Raw genomic sequence first — 23,525 nt, forward strand, 5'->3', positions numbered from 1 at the left:
GCAAAGAGAAATGGCTTTGCTGTGGACACACACGTGTTTCAGGCCAGAGGTTAAGTTTCTAGCTCAATATCTCTCTGGAATATTTGTTGGGAGCCATTCAGATGGACCACATGGACTTGCACAGTTAGGCATCTTGACACACGCACAATCTAACACACAAGGCATTATTAAACCTGGCCAGTGTTGTGTTCTATTAACTGGAGCACATGTGGGAGAATAAAAAGTTTTGCAATGAGAGCCGTAGCTAGGTGATGTTGTGCCCCTGGCAGAACCGTCCAGATTGCGCCCCCCTAGCCATAGACAAATTAGCTCTTCTTTCTTCCTCTCCTCCAAACCCCAACCCCACCCATTCAATTCACCCTCTATTTAAAACCTTTTCTTATGAGGCAATAATGGATATTTTACTTGACATATTTATGGGCATATTTTTGCCGATTTTGCAATTTTGGCCCTCCTCACCACCCTTCCCCTAGCTACGGCCCTGTTTGCAATAGACAATGCAAAGCTTGTGTATTCAGGTTGGTAGCTGGAAGCATGTAGAATACTCTGCAAGTCAATAAATTCCTGGCCTAACATGGTGCTATATATGTCAACTACATATTTATTTACACCGTTCGTGGCATGCCATTCTATCCATTTGAGACACTCACTGTGGCTTGCAGTCCTAATTATAAAACGTTATTTGCATTAAGGTGACTGCTTCAGGCTCAGGTTAATGGGGCCGCATCCTGTGGATCCAGAGGATGGTGCAATCAGTTTTTCCTGTTTAGTTGTTTGTGGACAAGACCTGAGGAAGTAGTCAGCCCTGATCAGATATGTCGGCATGTTGTGATGCCAGTGTTGCTTACCTGGAAGATATGAACAGCATTCATATATATAACAGCTCTAATGACAAGTTAATAAGGTTGAGCAACTAGATGTGCCATTGTTACTTTTCTGGTAGCATATAGTCCTTGTACTCCTTTGTGTTGCTAGCAGTTACCTAACAAAACAAGTATAAAAATGGCAGTTCTGATAATAGATATACAAACCCCTCGCCTTGGTTTAATGGTCAGTATTGTGTGTTGTGAATATTTTTGTGAATTTCTTGCAGGATGGTGAGCTGATACAGACGCTATGCCTGGTATGACTTTGGTGGGGGGGAATTGTTCTCATGAGTGCTCTATGGTTCCCCTTCTGTGAAATTAGAAACCACAACCAGCAATTCCACATACCCCGCCCCAATATTAATGCTTACTTCATGGCTCCCATGTTGTGCTACTCAGGAGCAGGGATTTTTAGAGTGAGGCCAGGCCTGTGGTGACACAACTGACCTTTTAATCCACTTGACTGATTCTGAAATGATTGGCTTGCTTTCATAATAATATGCTTACAAAATGAGGTACAAGAAGCATTTTTTAAAAATAAATTTAAAGCTCTTCTATCTCTGGTCATCACACACACACACACACACACACACACACAACCAATTCCAGAGTGGATGACAACTAAAATTTTTATATATGTACAGCAGAAAATTGCAACCAAATAATAAAGCACAACAATTAAATTTGACATTAAACTTCAGTCAATGCCTGTGTAAATAGGCAGGTTTTTTAACAGATGCCAAAAGCTGCCATTTGTTCTAATTGTACCTCAGGAGTTTTAAAGCAGGGGTGCCACCACTGGAAGGTTTGATCTTGATTCTAACATCGCATTATATTCTAGTGCTTTGTAGTATTTTAAACAGGCTCTTATCCTCCTGGCATAGGCCATCTGAATTGTATGTTTCAGTAAATGTGGGTTGAGTACCGGTATATTATTGCAGAAGCATGTACAAAGAGTGGGGAAGTGCGTAATGAAAATGTGGACTTACATGTGCCCAGTGTAAGCATCAAGGGGGGGAAATCTGTATTTGGCCAGGGCTGTGTGATAGATGTATGCTCACTTGGCGAGACCTATCTCTGTGTTGCATAATAATATTCTAAAATATGGTTTGAGGTATGCTTCAATCTTGTGTGGATATTCCATGCCATTATTTGTGATCACTCCTAAAGCTGGCAGATGCAAGAGTCATGGAAAGTCAACTGTCAATAAGCTTTGGAGCAGGGTCAGCCTCCAATCTGTGCAGTTTTAGGAGAATTCATGAGAGGGGAAGGGGATTTGTTTGCTGCCGTGTATTCTATCCAGGACGGGGGCTTCTGTCAATGAGCCTGGAGGCTTAGTCTCATCTGACCACCGCATTTGTAGAGCCCTTGATCAAAGGAAGCATTTGTGCAGGGGGCCACTACAGCCAGGACTGGTAAAATTCCCTGGGTACCAGAACCAAAGTTCCTAGGCACCTGCGCCTTTGAGCCATTCGGCAGCACTGGTTGTGTACATTCATTAGTGCTGGTCTTACGACTCAAACTAGTGCTGCAAGAGCCGCTACACTTTTGGAATTTGTACTTGATCTGGGGTGGCTTAGTGCCAATTCAGATGTATGCACTGCTGCGGGAAGCCATTATTCCAAGCATCCAATGAGAAGGGCCAGCATTAGGGGTACTGTAAACATATTTAGAATTCAAAGGAATTGCTGCCAACAGTTGAATACTGTGCATAACCAAATGTAAAAACTCCATATTCCTTTGCAAAGTTGTCTATTATTGTCTCAAATTGTTCTTAGAATGAAGAATAGGGAATGGAATGGGAGAGTAAAAGCAGGTCGTTTCTGTAGCTGATCTGCTACAGCAAGGATTATCCTCTATTCGGAGGTGTCAGACCAGTCCTTGGAGGCATTGATAGGCTGGATGTGGGCCAATACATTGAGGTTATATCCTGTATAGCCAAGTATGTCTTGAAGTTGCACGTCTGGGAGGTGGGGAGATGGCCAGTCCTGGACAGGGTTGCACTTGCCTGGAAGGAACAGGTCTGCAGCAGGGGAGTGCTCCTGAGTTTAGCTGGAGACTCAGGTGTCCTTTATATTGAGATGATGGATTTAGGATGCTTTGATCAGAACCACTTTAGCTACTATGCAAGTCCTGAACATTTTAAATCTGTTGGCTATAACAGCTTATGCAGGCAGAAGATGTGATGTCATTCTCACTGATATTAACTCTCCAAGTGTACTTTGCGAAGTTTGACATCATAAAGAGCTTCGGGTAGCAGCTTGAACAGTGCTTTAAATGTAATATTTGTATACTATGCAGAGTTTGAATCGTGTAGATTGGTAAAGGGTGTGTAGAGGAGTTTTCATTGGTGGCCATTCTGGAAGCTAACTTAAAATTTACATTTTTATGGTTTTGAGTAGCTTGAAGCTGAATTGCTATTGTGTTGTAAAAGTTGGGTATTACAGAGATTATGTTTTAACAGTGAAAGTTTCGAATTGTGTTGCTACCTCCTTTTAGATCTTCACTTTTTTATCTGAAAGAAGGCTTTCTTCCCATTCATCACCATAACATTTTGTTTTCTAACTTACACAGCCTTAACTTTTTAAGGTCTTCCTTTTTAAAAAAGGAAAAGAGGAATATTCTTGAAGCTTAGTTTGCAATGTATTTCAGAGAAGGCTGAAAATATAACTAGAATTAGGAGTTTATAAAGTTTATAATCTGAAATTAGCTGTGTTAAATCTCTAGTAGCAAGTTCTGTAAACTAACGAGTCTTAACATCTGTAGAACCCCTATTGCTGAGTCAGCTTTGCCATATTTTCCATATGTCTGACAAGGTATAGGTAGAATTTGCAAGATATTTAGTCAGTGAATTCCATACATTCCTCAGGCAATAGTCATCTCCCACTTTTGGTTCCCAGCAATTCAAAGACATTCCTTATCTGAACCTGGTAGCCATCATGATGTGTAGCCATTTATACTTGAGACTGAGGCCCACCTCCATGCAAGTGTATGGAGGGTATCCTTTTTCTGGAAGCTATCATGAAAAAAGACTCCAGGGAGGATTCTGTTAATGCTCATTTGGGGGCGTGGTAAAAAGAGTAATGTTTTAGCAGGAGTAGCCAACATATAGTCCCATGATCAAGGATGATGGCTTTGTAGTCTGTAAAATCTGGAGGGCACCAAGTTTGTGGCCACTCCTCTGGACTGCATTGCATGATATGAGGAACACAATGAGTTCTAGAGGTCTCTTTGATTCTGTATAGGTCCTGTTCAAAATGGGCCTCCAAATAAGATTTAATAGGAAGGAATCCAATATGGGATGGTCTGCTCACTGGTGCATTCTACTACCACATGGCAGTGGGACTACAGCTGTGTTATATATGTACATATATAAAAACCCTTTATTTTGTGACTTACAGGAATGGGAAGGAAAGTCAGCGTCGTTTCTGTTTAAAAAAATAAGCTAATTGAAACAGCCATTCACCAAAATTGTTCTCCATTCACCAAAATTATTTGCAGTGCAGTTCTCCAGCCAAGTAATATGTACAAAAATGCATATTTTAGGGAACATACAAAAAGGTGTTATATGGGGGGGCGGGGTTTAAAGCAAAACTAGGCTTTATTTCACCCAGGTCAAAGACCCAGTTGTCACCCCCAAAGTGCATTTGCGCGCGTGCACGCACACACACACACACAGGCTGAAAGCTTCAATGGCGCCCCTCTGGAGGCTTCACCTGGGTCAAAAAACAGCTAGCCCCCCTGTAGCTACAGCTTGGGGAGGGGTAGCTTTGCAAAGAATGTGTGTTACAAATTCACACTAAAATGCTGGTGGGGAAAAAAATAAACTGATGTGGAAAACTGAATTTAAGATTGAAATAATGAGCAGCAAAAACAAACAGATGTATCCATCCCTTAGTGACTTACCTCACCCACTTGAGTTGTCTGCTTCAGATTATTTGTACTTGTGACACAGCTGTCTCCGATTGTATTGGGTCTGTAGTGGCCCGAGATCATTTGTGAATGGCATTGCTTGGCAGCAGGAGCTTATGGGCACATGTAGTGACTTCTGTGGGGGTTTGCCCTGGCGGCCCCCTTCCTCCTCAGCCACTACTTTTCAAAAAAGACAAGCATATGCAAAGCTATGAAGTCCACCCAGCTTAGATGCTGCCCCGACTTGATATTCCCCGCTTTTGTACAGGGCTAGGGATGTGTGCGTGCGAATTCAGTATTGATAGTGCTCAGCACCATGTACACAAACAGATTTGCGAAGTGCCCGTTTTGGTAAACTCTGGTAATGCAGTAAAAGAAGAAGCTTAACGTTAAGGTATTTTTAAAACAAAACAAAACAAACCTACTTGCCATTTATTCTTGGTAATATTCATCTGATGTGGCATTTTCCTCTGGCCACCAGTATGATCGCCTTCTGCATATTGTCACTGCTGTCATGCTTGGTAGAATTCAAAATGGGTAGAATTCCCTTTTCCAGGCAGCAACATCCTTTTCCAATGCAGGGAAGCATGAGGTGACCCAAGCTTCTCCTTCTTTGCATGGAAGCAAAAATAAAACTCGGAGCAATAGTTTAACTCCACCTCTGTGTCAGCTGCAAAAATAATAACAGTTGTGAATTAAATTTACTTTTCACATCTTCATAAATACTGGTGGGAGAATAAATGTGAATGCATCTGTCTCCTCAGTAACTTTGTAATAAGCCTTGGGAGGCAACAACATTGGGTTGAAGTTGTACATTTGTATAGATCTTATTGCTGTTTCAAATGAAAAAGCAGCCTTGATGCCTCACCATGACCTTGTCAGTCAGAACCACTTAAAAACTTGATGTTTCTGTCTGTTCAGACTTCAGTGTCATGCTTTAAGTTAAAGTTCTATGATGGAGGAACCTTTCCTGGACTTGGAAAACAACTTGTCCATGGCACACTGAACTGTTACCTCTGTGAAGCGAGGTTCCTCATTAAAAAAAAACCAGATATTTATAGTGAAACATGAGAAGGCTGGTTGTTAGTGTGTGAGGCAGGGAGGATTTAGTAACCAGTACAATCTGTGGCATCTTAAATTAGCTCAGCCAACTACTCCGGACGGCCGCCAGTTGCCTGCACCCGTGCCATTCTTCCTCCCCACCCCCATGCTACTATAACAGTTATGCCAAACTCCACAGCAGGAGAGGGAAGGGACAAATAAAACCGCATGTACTGCCCTCATAGTGCTGCCTTGTTTATAACTCTTCGCCCTCCTTTAGGGTTGTTGGCTCTGAAGCGAGAAAGACCAAGGAGAACCATGTGTGTACAGTCATACCTCGGGTTAAATGTACTTCACGTTGAGTGTTTTCAGGTTACGCTCCACGGCGACCCGGAAGTAATGGAGTGCTTTACTTCCGGGTTTCGCCGCATGCGCAGACGCTCAAAATGATGTCACGTGCATGCGCGGAAGCGGTAAATCATGACACACGCAGACGTAGGTTGCGTTTGCTTCAGGATGTGAACGGGGCTCCAGAACGGATCCCATTCACATCCAGAGGTACCACTGTACTTTCATAGAGCTGCCCTGCTTCAGATGGAGCTATGTAGTGATCTAACCTGCTGAGGCAGCCTGCTGTTCTCAACAAGCCTGTCACAAATAAGTATGTAGTGTGCTGCTAAAGGACATACGCGGGTTTTTGTTTGTATATTTATACCCCACCTCCTCCAAGGAGGTTCAAGATTGCATACACCGTTCTCCCTCCCTTTATTTAATCCCAACAACAACAACAACAACAACAACAACGTCTTGAGGCAGGTTAGGTTGGGAGGCTCAGTGACTGGCTCAGTGTCGCCCAGTGATTTTCATGGCTGAGTTGGGGGAGGGACTTGAACTCTGGTCTTCCAAGTCCTAGTCAGACACTCTCAGTTAGGGTGGTCCAGCTTTTCATACCAAGTGGGCTACAGTAGACACAGAACCTGTAGGCCACACAATGCTTTGTCATCCAGGGGGGAGTGAAGGCTAAATTTGATGCCCTCCCTAGCCCTTTCACTTCCTTTCCAGAGGGCTTTCCTAGAGCCCTCCCATCTCTTTCCCAAAGCTGGGAAAGTTCTAACTAGGCTTTTGGAAGGACTCTGTCAGAGCCCTCATATCTCCTTCCCAAAGCCCAGCACCTCGCTTACCCAGGTAGATCACCAGTAGATCTGTGGTAGATCACCAGTAGATCACTGCCCCCCCCCAAGAAGCTCATCAACTTTTGCTCCCCTAAAAAAGCTTAAAAACTTTGACCTGAACTCCTAAAAACAGGGGTTTCCATCCTATTTGATGCAGTACTTCTGAATGTTCAACATGCTTCACATATCTTGATTGTTATGGACATCCTGTAAAGTAGATCAGCGTTACATTGGTTATAGGTGTATGAGGTTGGGAGTGGCTGGCCTTGGAAAGCAGAGGGAAGAATGGGGGACATGCCAGCAATTGGGAGCCAATTTTAACAAATCTGGGCTGGGCAACCAGTATTGCTCCTTGTTCATTTCCTGCCTGCTAGTCCTTAATCAGGCATCTCCAAACTTGGTCCTCGAGATGTTTTGGGACTACAACTCCCATCATCCCTAGCTAATAGGACCCAGTGGTCATGGATGATGGGAATTGTAGTCCCAAAAATCTGGAGGGCCGAGTTTGGGGATGCCTGTCCTTAATATTCACTTGCTAGTTATTCACCTCTGGAGCCATTGGCAATGTCCAGCCAGAGCAGCAGCCTTCACCCAAGCTGCATTGCACCAATGCTGCAAACAGTGTCAGAGTCAGCCTGATAGTGCATATACCTGCCGACAGGATCAGCACAGGTGACTATTGAAGCAGATGTGCACTCAGGAGGGCCATCACTCAATGGCGTAGTATCTGCTATCATGCAGAACATTCCAGGTTCAGTCTCCAGCACCTCCTGTCTGAAACTCTGGAGAGCCTCTGCCAGGCATTGCAGGCGATACTGAGCTCTGATTAGTCTGATGTTGGTGCAAGGCAATTCCCTCTGTTTCTGCACTTTGATAGGGAACGGGGGGCCCATCACAGCTGCAGTTCTGGAAGTCTCAACAGCCGTGTTTCAGCGGATCCACTGGTGTATTTCACTTGAAGCTTTGATAGGATTCTGGGCCACACTGTATGTTGTGTTCAAAGTGGGTGCCCTTGATGGAGTAACGTCACAGACATAAAGTGTACTAGGAAGCGGTATGTAACACTCTCAATCTCATCCTCTAAATGACATCTCAGGGCAGGGATTAGTGATTACCTGGAAAAATAAAGCAAATTTTGCTTCTTCCCAGGTGAAGCCGATACTGCTTTGGCGTTACTAATAGAGAAGTATTTATGCAGACGTTACTGTTTTTCCTGACACTATGATGTGCTGATCAAGGTTGGATGCTAGTCATTAATGGGTGGAATCAGGGATGTAGGCTGGAAAAAAATTACATTTTTCAGGGGGAAATTTATAACAATGCTTCTTCATAAACGAATGGCTGGTTGCAGTACCAGTCAAATCGTGCGGTTTTCACACAGGCTTGCAGATTATCCCTGTGTAGCACACAGGTATTGTTTTTTAGTTGTGCTTAAATGTATACTAACATACCCCAAAAGTTATGCATGATGTATCTGTTTTCTATGCATTTGTTTTGCTTAAATTTAAAGCAGTGCAGGGAAGTATATACATTGCTGCTGCTGCTGCATTTGTCTTGTGTCTTTAAAAAGATACATATTAGCTTTTAGTTTGTTTGAATATAGCATTTAAACCACTGTAAGTGCACTTAATTGATTTTTTTTTATCACATACTTTAGTTCAGCTCCTCTCAGCATTTTGAACATTTTTATGGATTTATACAGTGCATAAATTGAACATGGTGTACTTTAAACAAAATTAGTATTGGGGGTTTGGAAAACCTATGGGTTCAGTTTTTTAAAGAGAAAAAAATCACTGGGGAAATCAATCCAAAATGGCCTAGCATTCCAACCCTTTTGTTATAGGTACCATCAAACTTTTAGACACTATGATTGATTCTGATACCTTGGGATCTGATCAGAAAGGACTTGAGAGCCTGCAGTGTGCAGTCTCTTGCCTTTGTAAACTAAAAAGCCAGTGTTTCTGTAGGGGGGTCAGCCTGCAACTGTAATTGCCTTTTAATGCCTATGCTGGCTGAAAACCTTTGTTTTTAACTTTTTCTGTTTTTACTGTATGGTTTTATGCATTTTGTTATAAACCGCTCTTATACTTTTCATGAAAAAGCGGTCTATAATTTTTTTTAAGAAATAAAATGAATGAATAACGCAGTGTTTCATTTCTGGAGAGCATATCTGCTTTACTGAATTCATCCTGATCTACTTGTTCCTAGTGAACTTTCGGTTAATGAACTTTCAGAAGAATACCTGGGCCTAGTTCCCTTTTATGCATACCATGTGTGTATAAGGAGATTGCTCTTGAAGTCTGAACCCTGATGAAAACTATCTAAAATTGCTTGACAGCCAAGAATGCATTTATTTGTTCTGGAGTTGTCCTCCAGGTAACAGCTTAACATATTTGTATATACAAAGAGCAAATATTAAAATACTCAACAGGCACTGTAAAGTGAAATGAAGTGCTGGCTCCTTTGAAATCCAATAAGCTCACAATAGCCAAATCTCTGCGTTAAGGTAGCTGGAGCATAAAAAGAAGTTCTGATATGATTTGGGGGAAACTTCAAGACTGAACAAGACACCATAGTTTACTTAAGCAGAACAGTCCTCAGTGAATAAACCAGGCTTTGGGTCATATGTCTTCATTTTATAAGCATGTGTTGTGTTGTGTTGTGTTGTGTTGTGTTGTGTTGTGCTTACATGCTCTGGGAATGCTTCTATATATTCCCAGTTCGAGAAATATGTAACTCAGCTGTGTGCTTTTCTAGTATAGCACAAGATTGTTAATGCCAGTCTTGCTGGAAAATGCTCATCAAATTGATCAGGTGTTGTAAAATGTTTTTCTGTTTTAACAGTTGACAGTGCATATATGCTTTCGGGGGGGGGGCATTGTTTACTGTGTGCAGAACATTTTTCAGTGAGTTATGCATGTGCTGTTGCAATGCACATTATGTTGTATGAGCACCATGTTTTGAAGCAAACACTCTTTTGCCCCACAGAAGCAGTGGTTGCTAGAACTAAAGCTAATAATATATTTTTAGTTTTGCAAATGGAATTTTCTAATATTTTGAATAAACTCATACAGTATTCAGCTACGCTTGCCAACAAAAAGATATTCTAAACGTTAGCCTCTTAAATGTTCAGCCTTAAATTAAAAGTGTTTAAATCGTTTTCCTAAATCAACCTTCCTCCCCCGCACCCCAGAAATAAAAATGTTGGAATCCACTCTATTATATTGTTGCACAGAGACATGTGCGCACCTACTTTTTTCAACAGAGTCAAAGCATGAAAAATTGGGGCTCATGTCTATCCACACTGTCTCCCAGTTTGATTTTGGCTTGGACGCTAACTCTTAAACTGGTTTATCCCCTCTGATTCATAACATTCCATCATTAAAATTTTTATTGCCCCAACTAAGACAATCGTGAATATGTAACTCAGATATTACACATGTTACATTCTCATATCCGGTCATGTTTGACTACTGAGGACACAGAATATGAGTGGCTTCAGACGTTGAACAATTGAGGGAAACGGAAAGTGCAAATGAACTTGTGCTTCCTGTTTTTATGCTTCTGTTTTAACATGTAAAGCAGGGGTTCATTCATATCTTCCTCATGAAAGTGCATGTTCCCTCTTCATTTGGAGCTCTCACTTGATCCCATAGGGGAAGAGGTGCTGATTCCACTTCAGAAGTTACACAGAATTATGGAAAAACAGAAAGCAAAGCTGGACTCCAGACAGTCCAAAGGAACGAGGAAAGGACCAGTTACAAGTATACTCTGAGGAGTAATGCAATCCGCCCAGACATTTCTGACCCAAACCCTGGTCACTCAATTTATTTGAAACAAAACTTTAGCCCAAAACATGTACTAAATTCTACATTTCCCTCCTTCTGTCCTCCTCCTGTAGGAAAAGAAAGTGCTTTCTTCTTCTAGGAAAGATAGGTGCTGGTACTCACCATGAAGTTGTTACAATAAGTGCCACATTTTTAAACGACAAAAAGTGGTGCCGGTACTGCGTACCCTTGAGTACCCCCTTTTTTAAAAAAGCACAGCCTAGGATCAAGGTAAATGCAGAAACCTGATAGAGCAGGTCTCCATTTCTATACGGTTGTCCCCAAACAAATCTTCTGAGCACTTGTTACATAATGCCTTACTTTGCATGGTTGCCAGCTTTGGTGTGGGGATAGGGTTCAGTTTGGGTTCAAGGGGAGCAGGTTTAAAGTTAGACTGAGTTCCGGTTTACTGTATCTCTGACCTAGCTTTTGAGTTCAACTTTGTGATTACAAGAAGGAACCCAATTCCATGCACTCAATCTTCTCTCTCTCTCTCTCTCTCTCTCTCTCTCTCTCTCTCTCTGGGTTTTCTCCCTTTGCACCAGCTGGGAGGGATTGCTGCTCGCAGGATCTGTCCAAATAGCACAGCAACCCAGGTGCTAAACCAGCTATGGCCATGTCAGCCGTGATATTAATACCCCATTCCGGGAAAGAGGCAACACAGAAGCGATTAGGAGTTATGGCATTTATTTATTTATATTGCCTTCAAGCAATATATAATGATATTATGCTTGGTAGTGTCTTAGATCCTCCTTAGAAACACCTTTCACGCGAATACCAGTGGCACCATTGAGATAAATACCTTGCTTGAGGCTGCTGTCACTCAAGGAAGCTGTTACGCTAAAACTCCTAGGTCCCAATATGTGTGAAGACTTTCTTATGAGCAACTTTGAAATGACTTCACGTGGATAATTCATGCCGTGAATGAATAGTTGTGTGCATTAATTATTGGCAAAACCGAATATTTGCATTATTTGTGTTTATCTAGTGTGAAAAGGAGAGACATGTTGTTAGAAATTCTCCATTATTCTTTATGGAACCTGCCACTTTTTAATCCACAATGCCCCCAAGATGATACTTGGTCTGGGACATTATGAAGGATAGAAAATGTAAGCCCAATTACCAACACAATTCCTGCAATGGCAGCAAAAAGTAAAACATTGGGAAGGAAGCAAGGGTTGTGCTGATGTCACTAATAATGGTGAACCTCACCCCTAAGAAATTCTATCTGGTGAATATTTAGCAAAATGATCCCCCACAAATTGGGTGAAGATTTTGGGAGGCCGTATTTGCTCAGCTTCCCTCCGACTTTTCATTGAGAAGAGCTCGATTAACAACATATATGGGCTTCCAATGTAGCATATCCTGGCCATGACCAGCCCACCTAGACATGGTAAAGGCAAAGGACCCCTGGACGGTTAAGTCCAGTCAAATTTCACTATGAGGTGTGGCACTCATCTTGCTTCAGGCTGAGGGAGCCGGCGTTTGTCCATAGACAGTTTTCCAGGTCATGTGGCCAGCATAACTAAACCGCTTCTGGTGCAGTGGGACACCATAATGAGTGCCAGAGCGCACGGAAACGCTGTTTACCTTCCAGCCGCAGCAGTACCTATTTATCTACTTGCACTGGTGTTCTTTCAAACTGCTAGGTTGGCAGGAGCTGGGACAGAGCAACTCGAACTGCCAACCTTACGATCTGCAAGCCCAAGAGGCTCAGTGGTTTGGACCACAGCGCCACCCGCATCCCTCCCCCCCCCCCGCAAGGTTGAAACAAGTGGTATGGGCTTTATGGGAAGTTTTGAATTGGAATTCTGTTTCAGGTTAGAAAGTGGCTGACCTGTGGCTCTCCAGATGTTGGTGGACAACTCCCATAATCTGTCACCAATAACATCTGGATGGTCACAGGTTAGCCATTGCCATAATAATAATAATAATAATAATAATAATAATAATATAATAAAAATTTAATTTAATTTATTTGTACCCTGCTCATCTGACCCCATCAAGGTATTATCTCCTACATGGTTGCAGTGTTAAATAGCTTTCCTTTAATAGAGTCTTTTTGACCATATGGGACTTGGGTTTCTAAAGTACAATAAATTTGGTTACTACACATATCAATACTTAAGTGTAACTGTAAAACTTGCTTTACAGTACGTGAGATTCTCGATGATTGCCTTTTGAAGCTTTCCTTGCACAAATGACTTGTATGTTGTTGGAAGAAGCAAAATAACATTTGTGAAAACAATAGATGCTTCGACCAAATCAGATTCCTGCCACGCTCAGAATTATAATTTATTTTGTTCCTCTCCAGTAATTAATTTGTGTTTTTGTTTCAGAGATCGTTCACGTTAATAATAGAAGCCTGGGATTGGGATAATGAGACAAAAGCTGGTGAGTATATCATTAAAACTTTAACATTATGAAACAGAAAAAAAGTAGGAAAAACTGCTGCCTGCCATTTTTAAAAAGCTTGGGGTGGCCAGTTAAATAGCATATGAAATGAGGGTGTCATTACAGATTAAACTACAGCACTTCTGAATGCATCAATATACTTCCACTATAACTGGAAATGTGTTCTCTAACACATTTGCAAGGGGTTGGACTAGATGACCCTTGGGGTCCCTTCCAACTCTACGATTTTATGACTCTTCGATTCTAAGAGCCAGTGTTCGAAACTCCCATTGTTCTAGGCACATTTTACCTCAGGGAATTTCATTAGCTTCTGAGCTCTGGGCAGTACAGCGCCTAAGTTTTCAGATTAAAACTGCAGAGTGGAAGGAAAGAAGGACCTTTTTCTGCCTCCCCACTTCCAGCTACTGTCTGAAGACTAGAGAAGAGACTCTCTTAAGAATATTGGAGGGGTGGACAGGGGAAGGACTAGACCATATGAAAAATGAACATAATATTTTAGCTGCAGTTCATTCATTTTCAGCTTTGTATTCTTGTTATTAAAGAAGCGCGCCTAGACATTCCATTGTTGCACCCATAACCTGGGCTCTAGCTTTCATATCTCAGTTTCTAACACTGCGAAGAGCAGCTGTTGCTCTCAAGCTTGCAGCTTGGTGGATAATGAGAATATCATTTTGTGTGGGGCTGATTATTTGCCTAATTTTTGTAATTGAAAGTTATGCTGGGAATACTGGTTGGGGCTGAAGACAAGGTGTCAGTTAACGCATGCTTTGTTGTCTTTAGATTTATTCAGTCTGGCCTTTATTGTATAAGCAATGTATGATCCCATAAATGCGTGGAGAAACGAAAGTAGATTCTGAAACATCCTTTAGGCCACTGACAGCACTTTCCCCTGGTGCTTTGGTTATGGGCCTCACTGCATTGGATTCATTATCTGTTGGACATATACCTAGAGGCATTTGGGACTCATAACATCTTCTGTGAATCAACACTAGCAACACCTTCAAATCTCTGAAAATAGGAAAATTGCCGAGAGGTATTTTTCCTTAAATTCTTCGTTGCCTGCTAAAGTTATGGCTCAGGACAAGGAAAATCTGGTTGATGCATAGGTAAAGGTAAAGGGACCCCTGACCATTAGGTCCAGTCGGGGCCGACTCTGGGGTGCGGCGCTCATCTCGCTTTATTGGCCGAGGGAGCCAGTGTACAGCTTCTGGGTCATGTGGCCAGCATGACTAAGCCGCTTCTGGTGAACCAGAGCAGTGCATGGAAATGCCGTTTACTTTCCCGCTGGAGCGGTACCTATTTATCTACTTGCACTTTGACGTGCTTTCGAACTGCTAGGTTGGCAGGAGCAGGGACCGAGCAACGGGAGCTCACCTCGTCGCGAGGATTCGAACCGCTGACCTTCTGATCGGCAAGCCCTAGGCTCTGTGGTTTAACCCACAGTGCCACCCGCATCCCTATTGCTGATCTAGACTAAGACTAATTCCTAATTCCACCCACCCACCTGCAACACACATTGCAATAGTCCCACTCTCTCCCATATTTATCTAAATGTTAAGCAGCAAAAAAATAGCTGTTCCGGTTTGGAAACTGCCAATCTGATTGATCCTGGTTCTGCAATACTATGGTTCACTTTACTTCATTAGCATTAAATTGAAACCCCTGCCACTCCTTGGATGTTTCTGTGCTGTTTGTCGTTGACTTCTTGTACCTTGGTAAGGATCAAAATAGGAGAATGCAACTCTTCTAGAAAAATGGTGTGTCTTTCTTAGGAGTCCTGGTTTTATACCTAAAAAACCATGGTTATAGCATGCTTGCTGGTAAAGCCCACCAAATTTCCAAAATTGTGTGGTAATTCTTCTCTACCAGCTTTTCCTTAATTGCATGCCAGCTTACAAGGTGTATATCTTGGTCAATGTACAATGTAAATGGGATTTCACCTAACAAACCCCACCAGTATAAACCCTGCAAAAGGGCTTCCACTTACGCAATGAGACTATCCCGCGTGCCCTTCCTTCCAAATTGGCTCGGGGTGGGCATCAGGAGAACACCCAGAACAGCAGGTGGGGTGGGGGGGTTGGGGGTTGGGTAATAATCAAGCTTCAAGCATGTGCAAAAAGAATCTTTGTAATAGCACCACGTTGAATTCCATTCAATACATTTTTGTTAAGGCTGGCTCGGTAGTTTCTGAAAAAGTAGTATTCAGAGAAATGGCTTGCTGTAGACAACCTGTTGCCTCCAGTCTCTTTCAGAATTTTGGCTTAGAATCATAGAATCATAGAGTTGGAAGAGACCACAAGGGCCATCGAGTCCAACCCCCTGCCAAGCAGGAAACACCATCAGAGCACTCCTGACATATGGTTGTCAAGCCTCTGCTTAAAGACCTCCAAAGAAGGAGACTCCACCACACTCCTTGGCAGCAAATTCCACTGTCGAACAGCTCTTACTTATACTATAATATACTATACTACTAAAACAGCATACGGCTTTCCCTGTAAAACAATGCTGATTAAGAAATCATTTTTAGTGAGGGCACTTATGTAGCAATGGGAAACCTGCTACATCCCATTGAACGGAGGTGAACATCCCATTGAAGACAAAGCAGTGCATCTTTAGTTGGCTGTGCACCTGATTTATGACCACGGTTCTTTATCGAGCAAGTTATCATATTTGTGTGCTTGGGGTGTGAATGAGTAACTTGTTCCTCTACTGCTGGCCTTTGGAGAACTGCAGCAATCGCCCGCTTAATATCAAGAACTAACGTTAGCAAAACAACTACTGATCCGTCAAAAGTTAGCTTGTTGTCTATGAACAAAGCCTGTGGCTTAATAGTCAACTTGTGGGCTTAAAACACCCCAGAAGGTGTAAGGGGGGCAATTAAATAATGCCAGTTGTTCCTCACCCCCAAAGGCACGCTCCTCCATTGTCTCCCAAGACAGACGGATATCAGTGAATGTTCCTAGCCAGAGCAAATAAGTGCTTCCTTTGTTTTCTACCAAATTGGCACATGCAGTTTCTGAATCTGAGCTCTTGAAGCAAAGCTTAAGCGGTCCAAGGTGGCATAGGACGCTGACAGTTGTGACGGGGGTGGGGGGTGGGGCAAGTTATGGGCACCTGCGTCCTAGCCAAGATTCATTAGCAGAAGCCTGGTGGATACCTCTATGTGGGGAGAAGTTAATTGCCAGTGCCTAGTCATGTATCATTAGAGCCGGAAGCAGGGTGATGGGTAGGATGTAAGCAGAAACTAAGGGTAGCAGCAGCATATTGCCAGGGTGTGTGTGTGTGTGTGTGTGTGTGAGAGAGAGAGAGAGAGAGAGAGAGAGCACCTCCCAGTCACCCCCGTGCAATTCAGCACCTGCTGATTCTCCCCCAAGGCTCCTTCTTTCCTGCCCATTCAAGCTGCACAGGTTTCCAGTTTCAGAGCTATGAAATTATGTGCAATAAGAAATCGCCAGGCAGGAGAAAGGGTAAGGATTCTCCCTTAAAATGACCATTTACCCCTCATTTCCTTTGAAAACCCAGTGTTTGCTCTTAACGGCTAGTTTCCCCAGTAATGTCTAGGTGGCTGCCTACATCTCTGTGCTCACAAACTCATAGAAATCCTCCCTCCAGCAAAGCACTTGTAACAGATGAGGTTCTGGCAAACAGGATGCTGAGTAACATACCTAATAAATATTAAATGAATGGGACCATAATGCATATCAGAGTACTGCACTTAAAAGCTTGAACTATGCAGTACCTGCAGTCATCTGGTTTCAACTTCAGGCAAGGCAGTTTCCACGCAGGCTCCTGCACCCATCCCTTTATTAGTTATACATCTGGCTACAGATGTGATTGGAAGTTGTTTTGTTTTGTTTTCTAAAAAATGATATTTATTAAAGTTTCAGAAAAGATTACAAAAATAAGAAAAAGAAAAAAAAGAAAAAATACAAAATACAGAAAAATAAAAACACTTAAAAACAAACCAATCTTTCCATGTCTTGTCTTTCGTTTACTTGTTTCCCTGACCTCCTCACACCTCCCTTTTTCGTATTCCAGTTCAATTAGTTAATTCAGCAAATCCTTTCCCTCTTTGTTTTTATCTTAATCCTTTAACTTAATATATTATAACTTTAGATTCTCACCTGTTAACAATCCATTTTTACATACTCCTTTGAAACATTGCTGCTAAAACCACTTAACTTCATTCCGACATCATACTAACATTCATTAATTTTGCAGTATTTCTGTAAATAGTCTTTAAATTTCTTCCAATCTTCTTCCACCGACTCTTCTCCCTGGTCTCGGATTCTGCCAGTCATTTCCGCCAGTTCCATGTAGTCCATCACCTTCATCTGCCATTCTTCCAGGGTGGGTAGATCTTGTGTCTTCCAGTACTTTGCAATAAGAATTCTTGCTGCTGTTGTGGCATACATAAAGTTAGTTCTATCCTTCTTTGGCACCAATTGGCCAACCATGCCCAGGAGAAAGGCCTCTGGTTTCTTCAGAAAGGTATATTTAAATACCTTTTTGATTGGAAGTTGTTTTGAACTGTTTTCAATACCATGCTTAGATGATGGTGACGCACCCTGGGAGGTTAGGGTGAAGGATGGGTTATTAATAATAAAGGTATGAGCTGGGATTTTGATGATAGCCTTATGCGAACCTTCAAAAAAACAAGCATGTATGAGAAGTGCCAGCTCTACAACAAAGCCCATCTGGAAGCACCCTTGCTGAAGGGAGTAGTACCCTAATATGTATTCAGGAGGTATAAGCAGAAGGCCTGGTGAGAACCCTGCTAAGCTGTACTGTACTGATTAGCAACGATGCTGCCTTTTGCCTTGCATACAAAGGGCTAATTCTAGCTTCCCTTCTCTGCTTGCACAGGTGCTGGGTGGGTTGAAGGGCAAAATGCCAATGCAACAAGAGAAGGTCAAACTGGAATTAACCCTCCTATACTGGAACATGCAGGAATCCTGCAGTTTGGAGTTGCAAGAGCATGTCTTAGTACAGTGGATATTTTACAGGGTTTTAAAAAAGGGGGGAAAGCTTGCTCGCTGTAAGCCATTGTTCTTAGATTTTGTGTTTACTGCGTATCTGAGAGAGCAACACAGAGACTTCCTCACTGCTGCTCCTCTGCATTTTTGATTTCAGGATTCCCTTCTCTCTGACACTGTCCAAACTAGCTGCAGCTTCCTGGTTCATGGTACATTTTTAAGCTGGCCCTTTGTAGTGAACAACATGCCTCTTCTTGCATATGAGAGAGAATTTCCTCTCCTCCCTTCCCCCAAACAATCTAAAATACTTTGAGATGAAATTTGAGTTCAACTCTAGCAGAGGCTAGCTGTGTATTCTCAAGTGGGTGTACTTCTGAGAAACTGGCTACAGGAATGTACCAACTTATTCATGCCTCTGGTATTTTCCCTTTAATGTAAGTAAACCCCGGAGGACCGCAAACGTAAAGGCTAAACTATAGCTGTGACATTGTTAAGTGCATTTAGCCCTTGCGTGCATGCATTTAGTTTTGTTTTAAAAGTTGGTATGGAGGGCAGGAGGTGAACCGGATAGAGACTGTGCTGTGTGTGTATAGAGGGGTTAAAAATCAAAGCATCATAGAACTATAGAGTTGGAAGCAACCGGGAGGGTCATCTAGTCCAACCCCCTGCAATGCAGGAATCTTTGCCCAACACTGGGCTTGAACCCATGACCGTGAAAATAAGAGTCTCATGCTCCACCAACTGAGCTATCCCAGCATGTCTCATCTGTCCTGGAGCCCTGTGCTTTGAATTCTCATGAGGGGGGGGATCACACAATGGTATCATATTTAGTTCAGTTTAGCAGCAGCAACATAGCAGGATCAGGATTGTTGATTTGTTAATGTTGTTGATGATTGTGCAAATCACCATTCAGAGTCAACACCTCCTGGTGCAGAGTCCTGTGAACAAGCCACAAGTTGACTTACGCTGACCATTTTGTCCCTATGATAGGAGCTACTCTGTGTCAGAATGGATATGCCCACTTTGGATACTGAGCTCTCTCTTTGTTTTCCAGATGAAGAACTGTTAATTGACAGAGTGCCATTTGCTGGTATGATCAACCCAGAAGATCGTTGGAAAGCGCTTCAGTTGAATGGTCATGTAGTTCATTTTGAAGCACAAATACGAGTTAAATGTGATGAAAACTACTATGGCCCCCAGTGCAATAAATTTTGTGGCCCTCGTGATGACTTTGTGGGCCACTACACATGTGACCAAAATGGAAATAAAGCTTGTATGGAAGGCTGGATGGGTGACGAATGTAAACAAGGTACCACACTACTCATTCTTAAAACTGAATATTATGCTCGTATCTTAAAATTCTTGATTCCTTGTTCATGACCTGATCATGCCAGAGAACATTGTATAATAATGTTTAAAAAGCCCAAGTTTGCGGCATACAGAGTCAGACCACGGATTTCTCTAGACCAGCCTGACACCTTCCAGATGTTTTGGGCTGCATCTCCCATCAGTAGTGCTGGCTATGCTGACAGAACTTGTAGTCCAAAACATCTGGAGGATGCCTGGTTGGCAAAGGCTGAACTAGTTTACAATTGTCTTCTCCAATAATGACTCTCCAAGCTCTTGGAGGACTCATCTGACCCTACAGTCTTATATCGTTTTAAACTGGAAATGCCTGGAATGAAACCTGGGAAGGTCTGCATGCTCGCCGTGTGCTCTTACACTGAATCATGAAGCAGAGATTAACTTTTATGTTCATTCAGTGTTCTCCACCAAATCTGAAACCCCTAGATAGGCAAAGAATCCCGGAGTTTTGGCTGCATGCAGTCCTCCTCTTGAGTTCTTCGCATGCCCACCATCGGCCTTCCTTAAGCTATTTATTGAATACAGTGGTACCTTGGTACTCGAACGGCTTGGCTCCCGAACACCTAAAACCCGGAAGTGAGTGTTCCAGTTTGCGAACATTTTTTGGAAGCCGAAGGTCCGACACAGCTTCTGCTTGAGTGCAGGAAGCTCCTGCAGCCAATCAGAAGCCGCTCGTTGGTTTACGAACGGTTTTGGGAGTTGAACAAACTCTTGGAACGGATTAAGTTCGAGAACCAAGGTACCGCTGTATTTTTATCTCACCTTTCAATTTAAAAAATGCTCAAGGCAGCTTGCAAGGTAACTTCACTCGCCTTGGTGTACCAATAATAATCACTTTGTATTTTTCACATACCCTGGTTGTAGCTGGGTGTTGGGTTTTTTTATCCAAAGACATTCTCCTTTCAACATATTTCAGCCTCAGCTTTAACAACTTGAACATGTAAACTGATGGTCAAATGAGAGGCTGGATTGCTCTACAAGCTTAATCTGAGGGGACAACCTGAAGTCTGACTGTGGTGTAGCAACTTGAGATACTTATGGAATGGATTTTTGTGTAGACAGTTCTGGTTGATGTTTTTTTTTAGAGCGATGCATATTTTAAAAGCTGCAGAGCTTCAATATATAATAGTTCGTAGGAGTTCTTATATCACTGAATATGTATCTTTCCAGAATTAGAAAGTGTTCTTGGCTGTATAAGAACAGAGATAAATGCCACTTTAGACATGAAACTCCTGTAGAGGAACAGGAAGCACAAGTGTCTTGTTGTGCTTCCTTTCCCTCTGCACTTCTTGTTGTGTCTGAAATAGAACTTCTGCATCTCTCCTGCCTGGAGAAAACAGCTTTCATATTCAGGAGAGGCTGAGAAGTAGTTAAAATGCTTGAAAGATGTGTTACTGAGGTTTGTTTCATGAAGAAAATACAGTATTCAAAATGAAGCCATTTAACTAAATTTTCTAAAGTGTTGGCATTCACTGATGTTTACCCCTCTTTCTGTTGATAGCTGTATGCAAACAAGGATGTAATTTAGTCCATGGGGGCTGCACTGTACCTGGGGAATGCAAGTAAGTATATACGCAGATTTGGGTTTGGGGGGTGTATTTTCTTAAATCTTACCTTATGCTCTTGTGAGAAAGATGCAGTGGCTAAGCAGACCTTCTAGATTTGGTATATTGGTCTGGTTCACACACAACTCCAAGCCATGGTTTGTTAAACAACCATAAGATGTTCAGCCCATGGCTTGTTTCATGAATGCTTGGTTTGTTTTCCAGATGTTCTTGCCTTGTCCCATTGTAGCTTAATGGATTTCTGGCATATAATGTCAGACTAATTAAAGCTTCAAAAACAGACTATGGCTTCAGGTTATGGTTTTTTAGTAGTACACAGGCCATATTTAAGGTGCTGGACATGATTTGGATGATAAAACAAGCCATAGTGCAATAAACCACGGTTGGCTTTAACATGGAAACCAGGCTATTGACTTCTTAAGGTTGATCTTTTTATTTCAGATATGTTATGTCCTGCTTTTTAATTTGACCCTAGATTTCCAAAACTGGTGCTTTAAAAAAATGCATATAGCAGCAAACCCAAAGTGTGTTTTTATTTTATAGTCGAAATAATCTGAGAGGTGTGGTAATTATTTTGGTCTCCTTTTTCCATTTTACCTGTTCTGGAAAGTATGGCAGCCTGTCTCCAAGAACAGGCAATTCTGAACCCTATTGCTCACATTTCTAGCAAGCAAAGTGACTGTCTCCATGATCAGCTGAATGTGTGTGGCAGGAGAGCCTGGGTATTACAGTAACATACTGAATTACATTTGTTTGCTTAAATGTGTTCAGTTACATGGAGTTGTTATTACTGACTGTTGGCAGCTGAAAATGGGCTGGTGCCATTACACTAACCATTCAGTGTAATGACACTAGCCTGCTTTGAGCTTCCAGCACAAAACTACATACCTCCTTAGGGTAGTTAGTCTGAGTTGACTAATGGCGATTAGGAACATGAGTGCCTTAATCCAAGTCATAGCACAGGTACATCTAGCTCACTGTTGTCTAGCAGTTAGTCTGTTCTGGTTGGTAGTGACTCTTTAGGGTTACAGGTGGGTCTTTTGTGGTCCGACCAGAAGATGCCAAGGATAGAACATGGACTTTCTGTACTCAAAGTAGGTGCTCAGCTACTGAATTACAGCCTTGTACTAGCACCGTCTGTTGTCTTTGTCCATGGAGTTTTCTTGGCAGGGATACTGGAGTAGCTTGCCAGTTCCTACTCCAGGTGGATCACATTTAGTCAAAACTCTCCACTATGACCTGTCCGTCTTGGGTGGCCCTGCACGGCATAGCTCATAGCTTCTCTGAGTTATTCAAGCCCCTTTGCCATGACAAGGCAGTGCTGGAAGAAATATCAACAACCTCAGATATGCAGATGACACAACCTTGATGGCAGAAAGTGAGGAGGAATTAAAGAACCTTTTAATGAGGGTGAAAGAGGAGAGCACAAAATATGGTCTGAAGCTCAACATCAAAAAAAGTTAATGGCCACTGGTCCCATTACCTCCTGGCAAATAGAAGGGGAAGAAATGGAGGCAGTTAGACATTTTACTTTATTGGGCTCCATGATCACTGCAGATGGTGACAGCAGTAACGAAATTAAAAGATGCCTGGTTCTTGGGAGAAAAGCAATGACAAACCTAGACAGCATCTTAAAAAGCAGATACATCACCTTGCCGACAAAGGTCTGTATAGTTAAAGCTATGGTTTTCCCAGTAGTGATGTATGGAAGTGAGAGCTGGACCATAAAGAAGGCTGATTGCCAAAGAATTGATGCTTTTGAATTATGGTACTGGAGGACACTCTTGAGAGTCCCATGGGCTGCAAGAAAATCAAACCTATCCATTCTTAAGGAAATCAGCCCTGAGTGCTCACTGGAAGGACAGATCCTGAAGCTGAGGCTCCAATACTTTGGTCACCTCATGAGCAGAGAAGACTCCCTGGAAAGACCCTGGTGTTGGGAAAGATGGAGGGCACAAGGAGAAGGGGACGGCAGAGGACGAGATGGTTAGACCATGTTCTCGAAGCTATGAACATGAATTTGACCTGGTGTTGGGAAAGATGGAGGGCACAAGGAGAAGGGGACGGCAGAGGACGAGATGGTTAGACCATGTTCTCAAAGCTATGAACATGAATTTGACCAAACCGCAGGAGGCAGTGGAAGACAGGAGTGCCTGGCGTGCTCTGGTCCATGGGGTCACAAAGAGTCAGACGCGACTAAACAACAACAACAACAACCAGCACCATCATCTGCATGTCAGTAAAGGCTTGTCCGCACTTCTTGTTCTGTGCTTTGTATGCACAAGCCCAGGTGGTTTCCCCCTTGCCCTGCTCCTTTCTCAGGGAAAACCTGCTCTTTAGTGCTAAATTGGAGCAAACGTCAATCCATAGGAAACAGGAATTGCCG

General features: G+C 42.5%; 1 protein-coding gene across 2 annotated transcripts in view; it reads left to right on the forward strand.

Moving 5' to 3' along the window:
• The window catches only part of JAG2 (jagged canonical Notch ligand 2), an 88,474-nt gene that overhangs the window by 25,924 nt on the left and 39,025 nt on the right, over positions 1-23,525 (forward strand). For both annotated transcript variants that reach the window (XM_081009204.1, XM_081009205.1), the window contains exons 3-5: positions 13,158-13,212; positions 19,264-19,518; positions 21,076-21,136. In XM_081009204.1, coding sequence (XP_080865330.1) covers positions 13,158-13,212; positions 19,264-19,518; positions 21,076-21,136 — 371 coding nt within the window. The remainder of the gene's footprint in view (positions 1-13,157; positions 13,213-19,263; positions 19,519-21,075; positions 21,137-23,525) is intronic.

The sequence above is a fragment of the Podarcis pityusensis genome (assembly GCF_964106645.2).
Source record: "Podarcis pityusensis genome assembly, chromosome: 1".
In the NCBI taxonomy this organism is placed as follows: Eukaryota; Metazoa; Chordata; class Lepidosauria; order Squamata; family Lacertidae; genus Podarcis; species Podarcis pityusensis.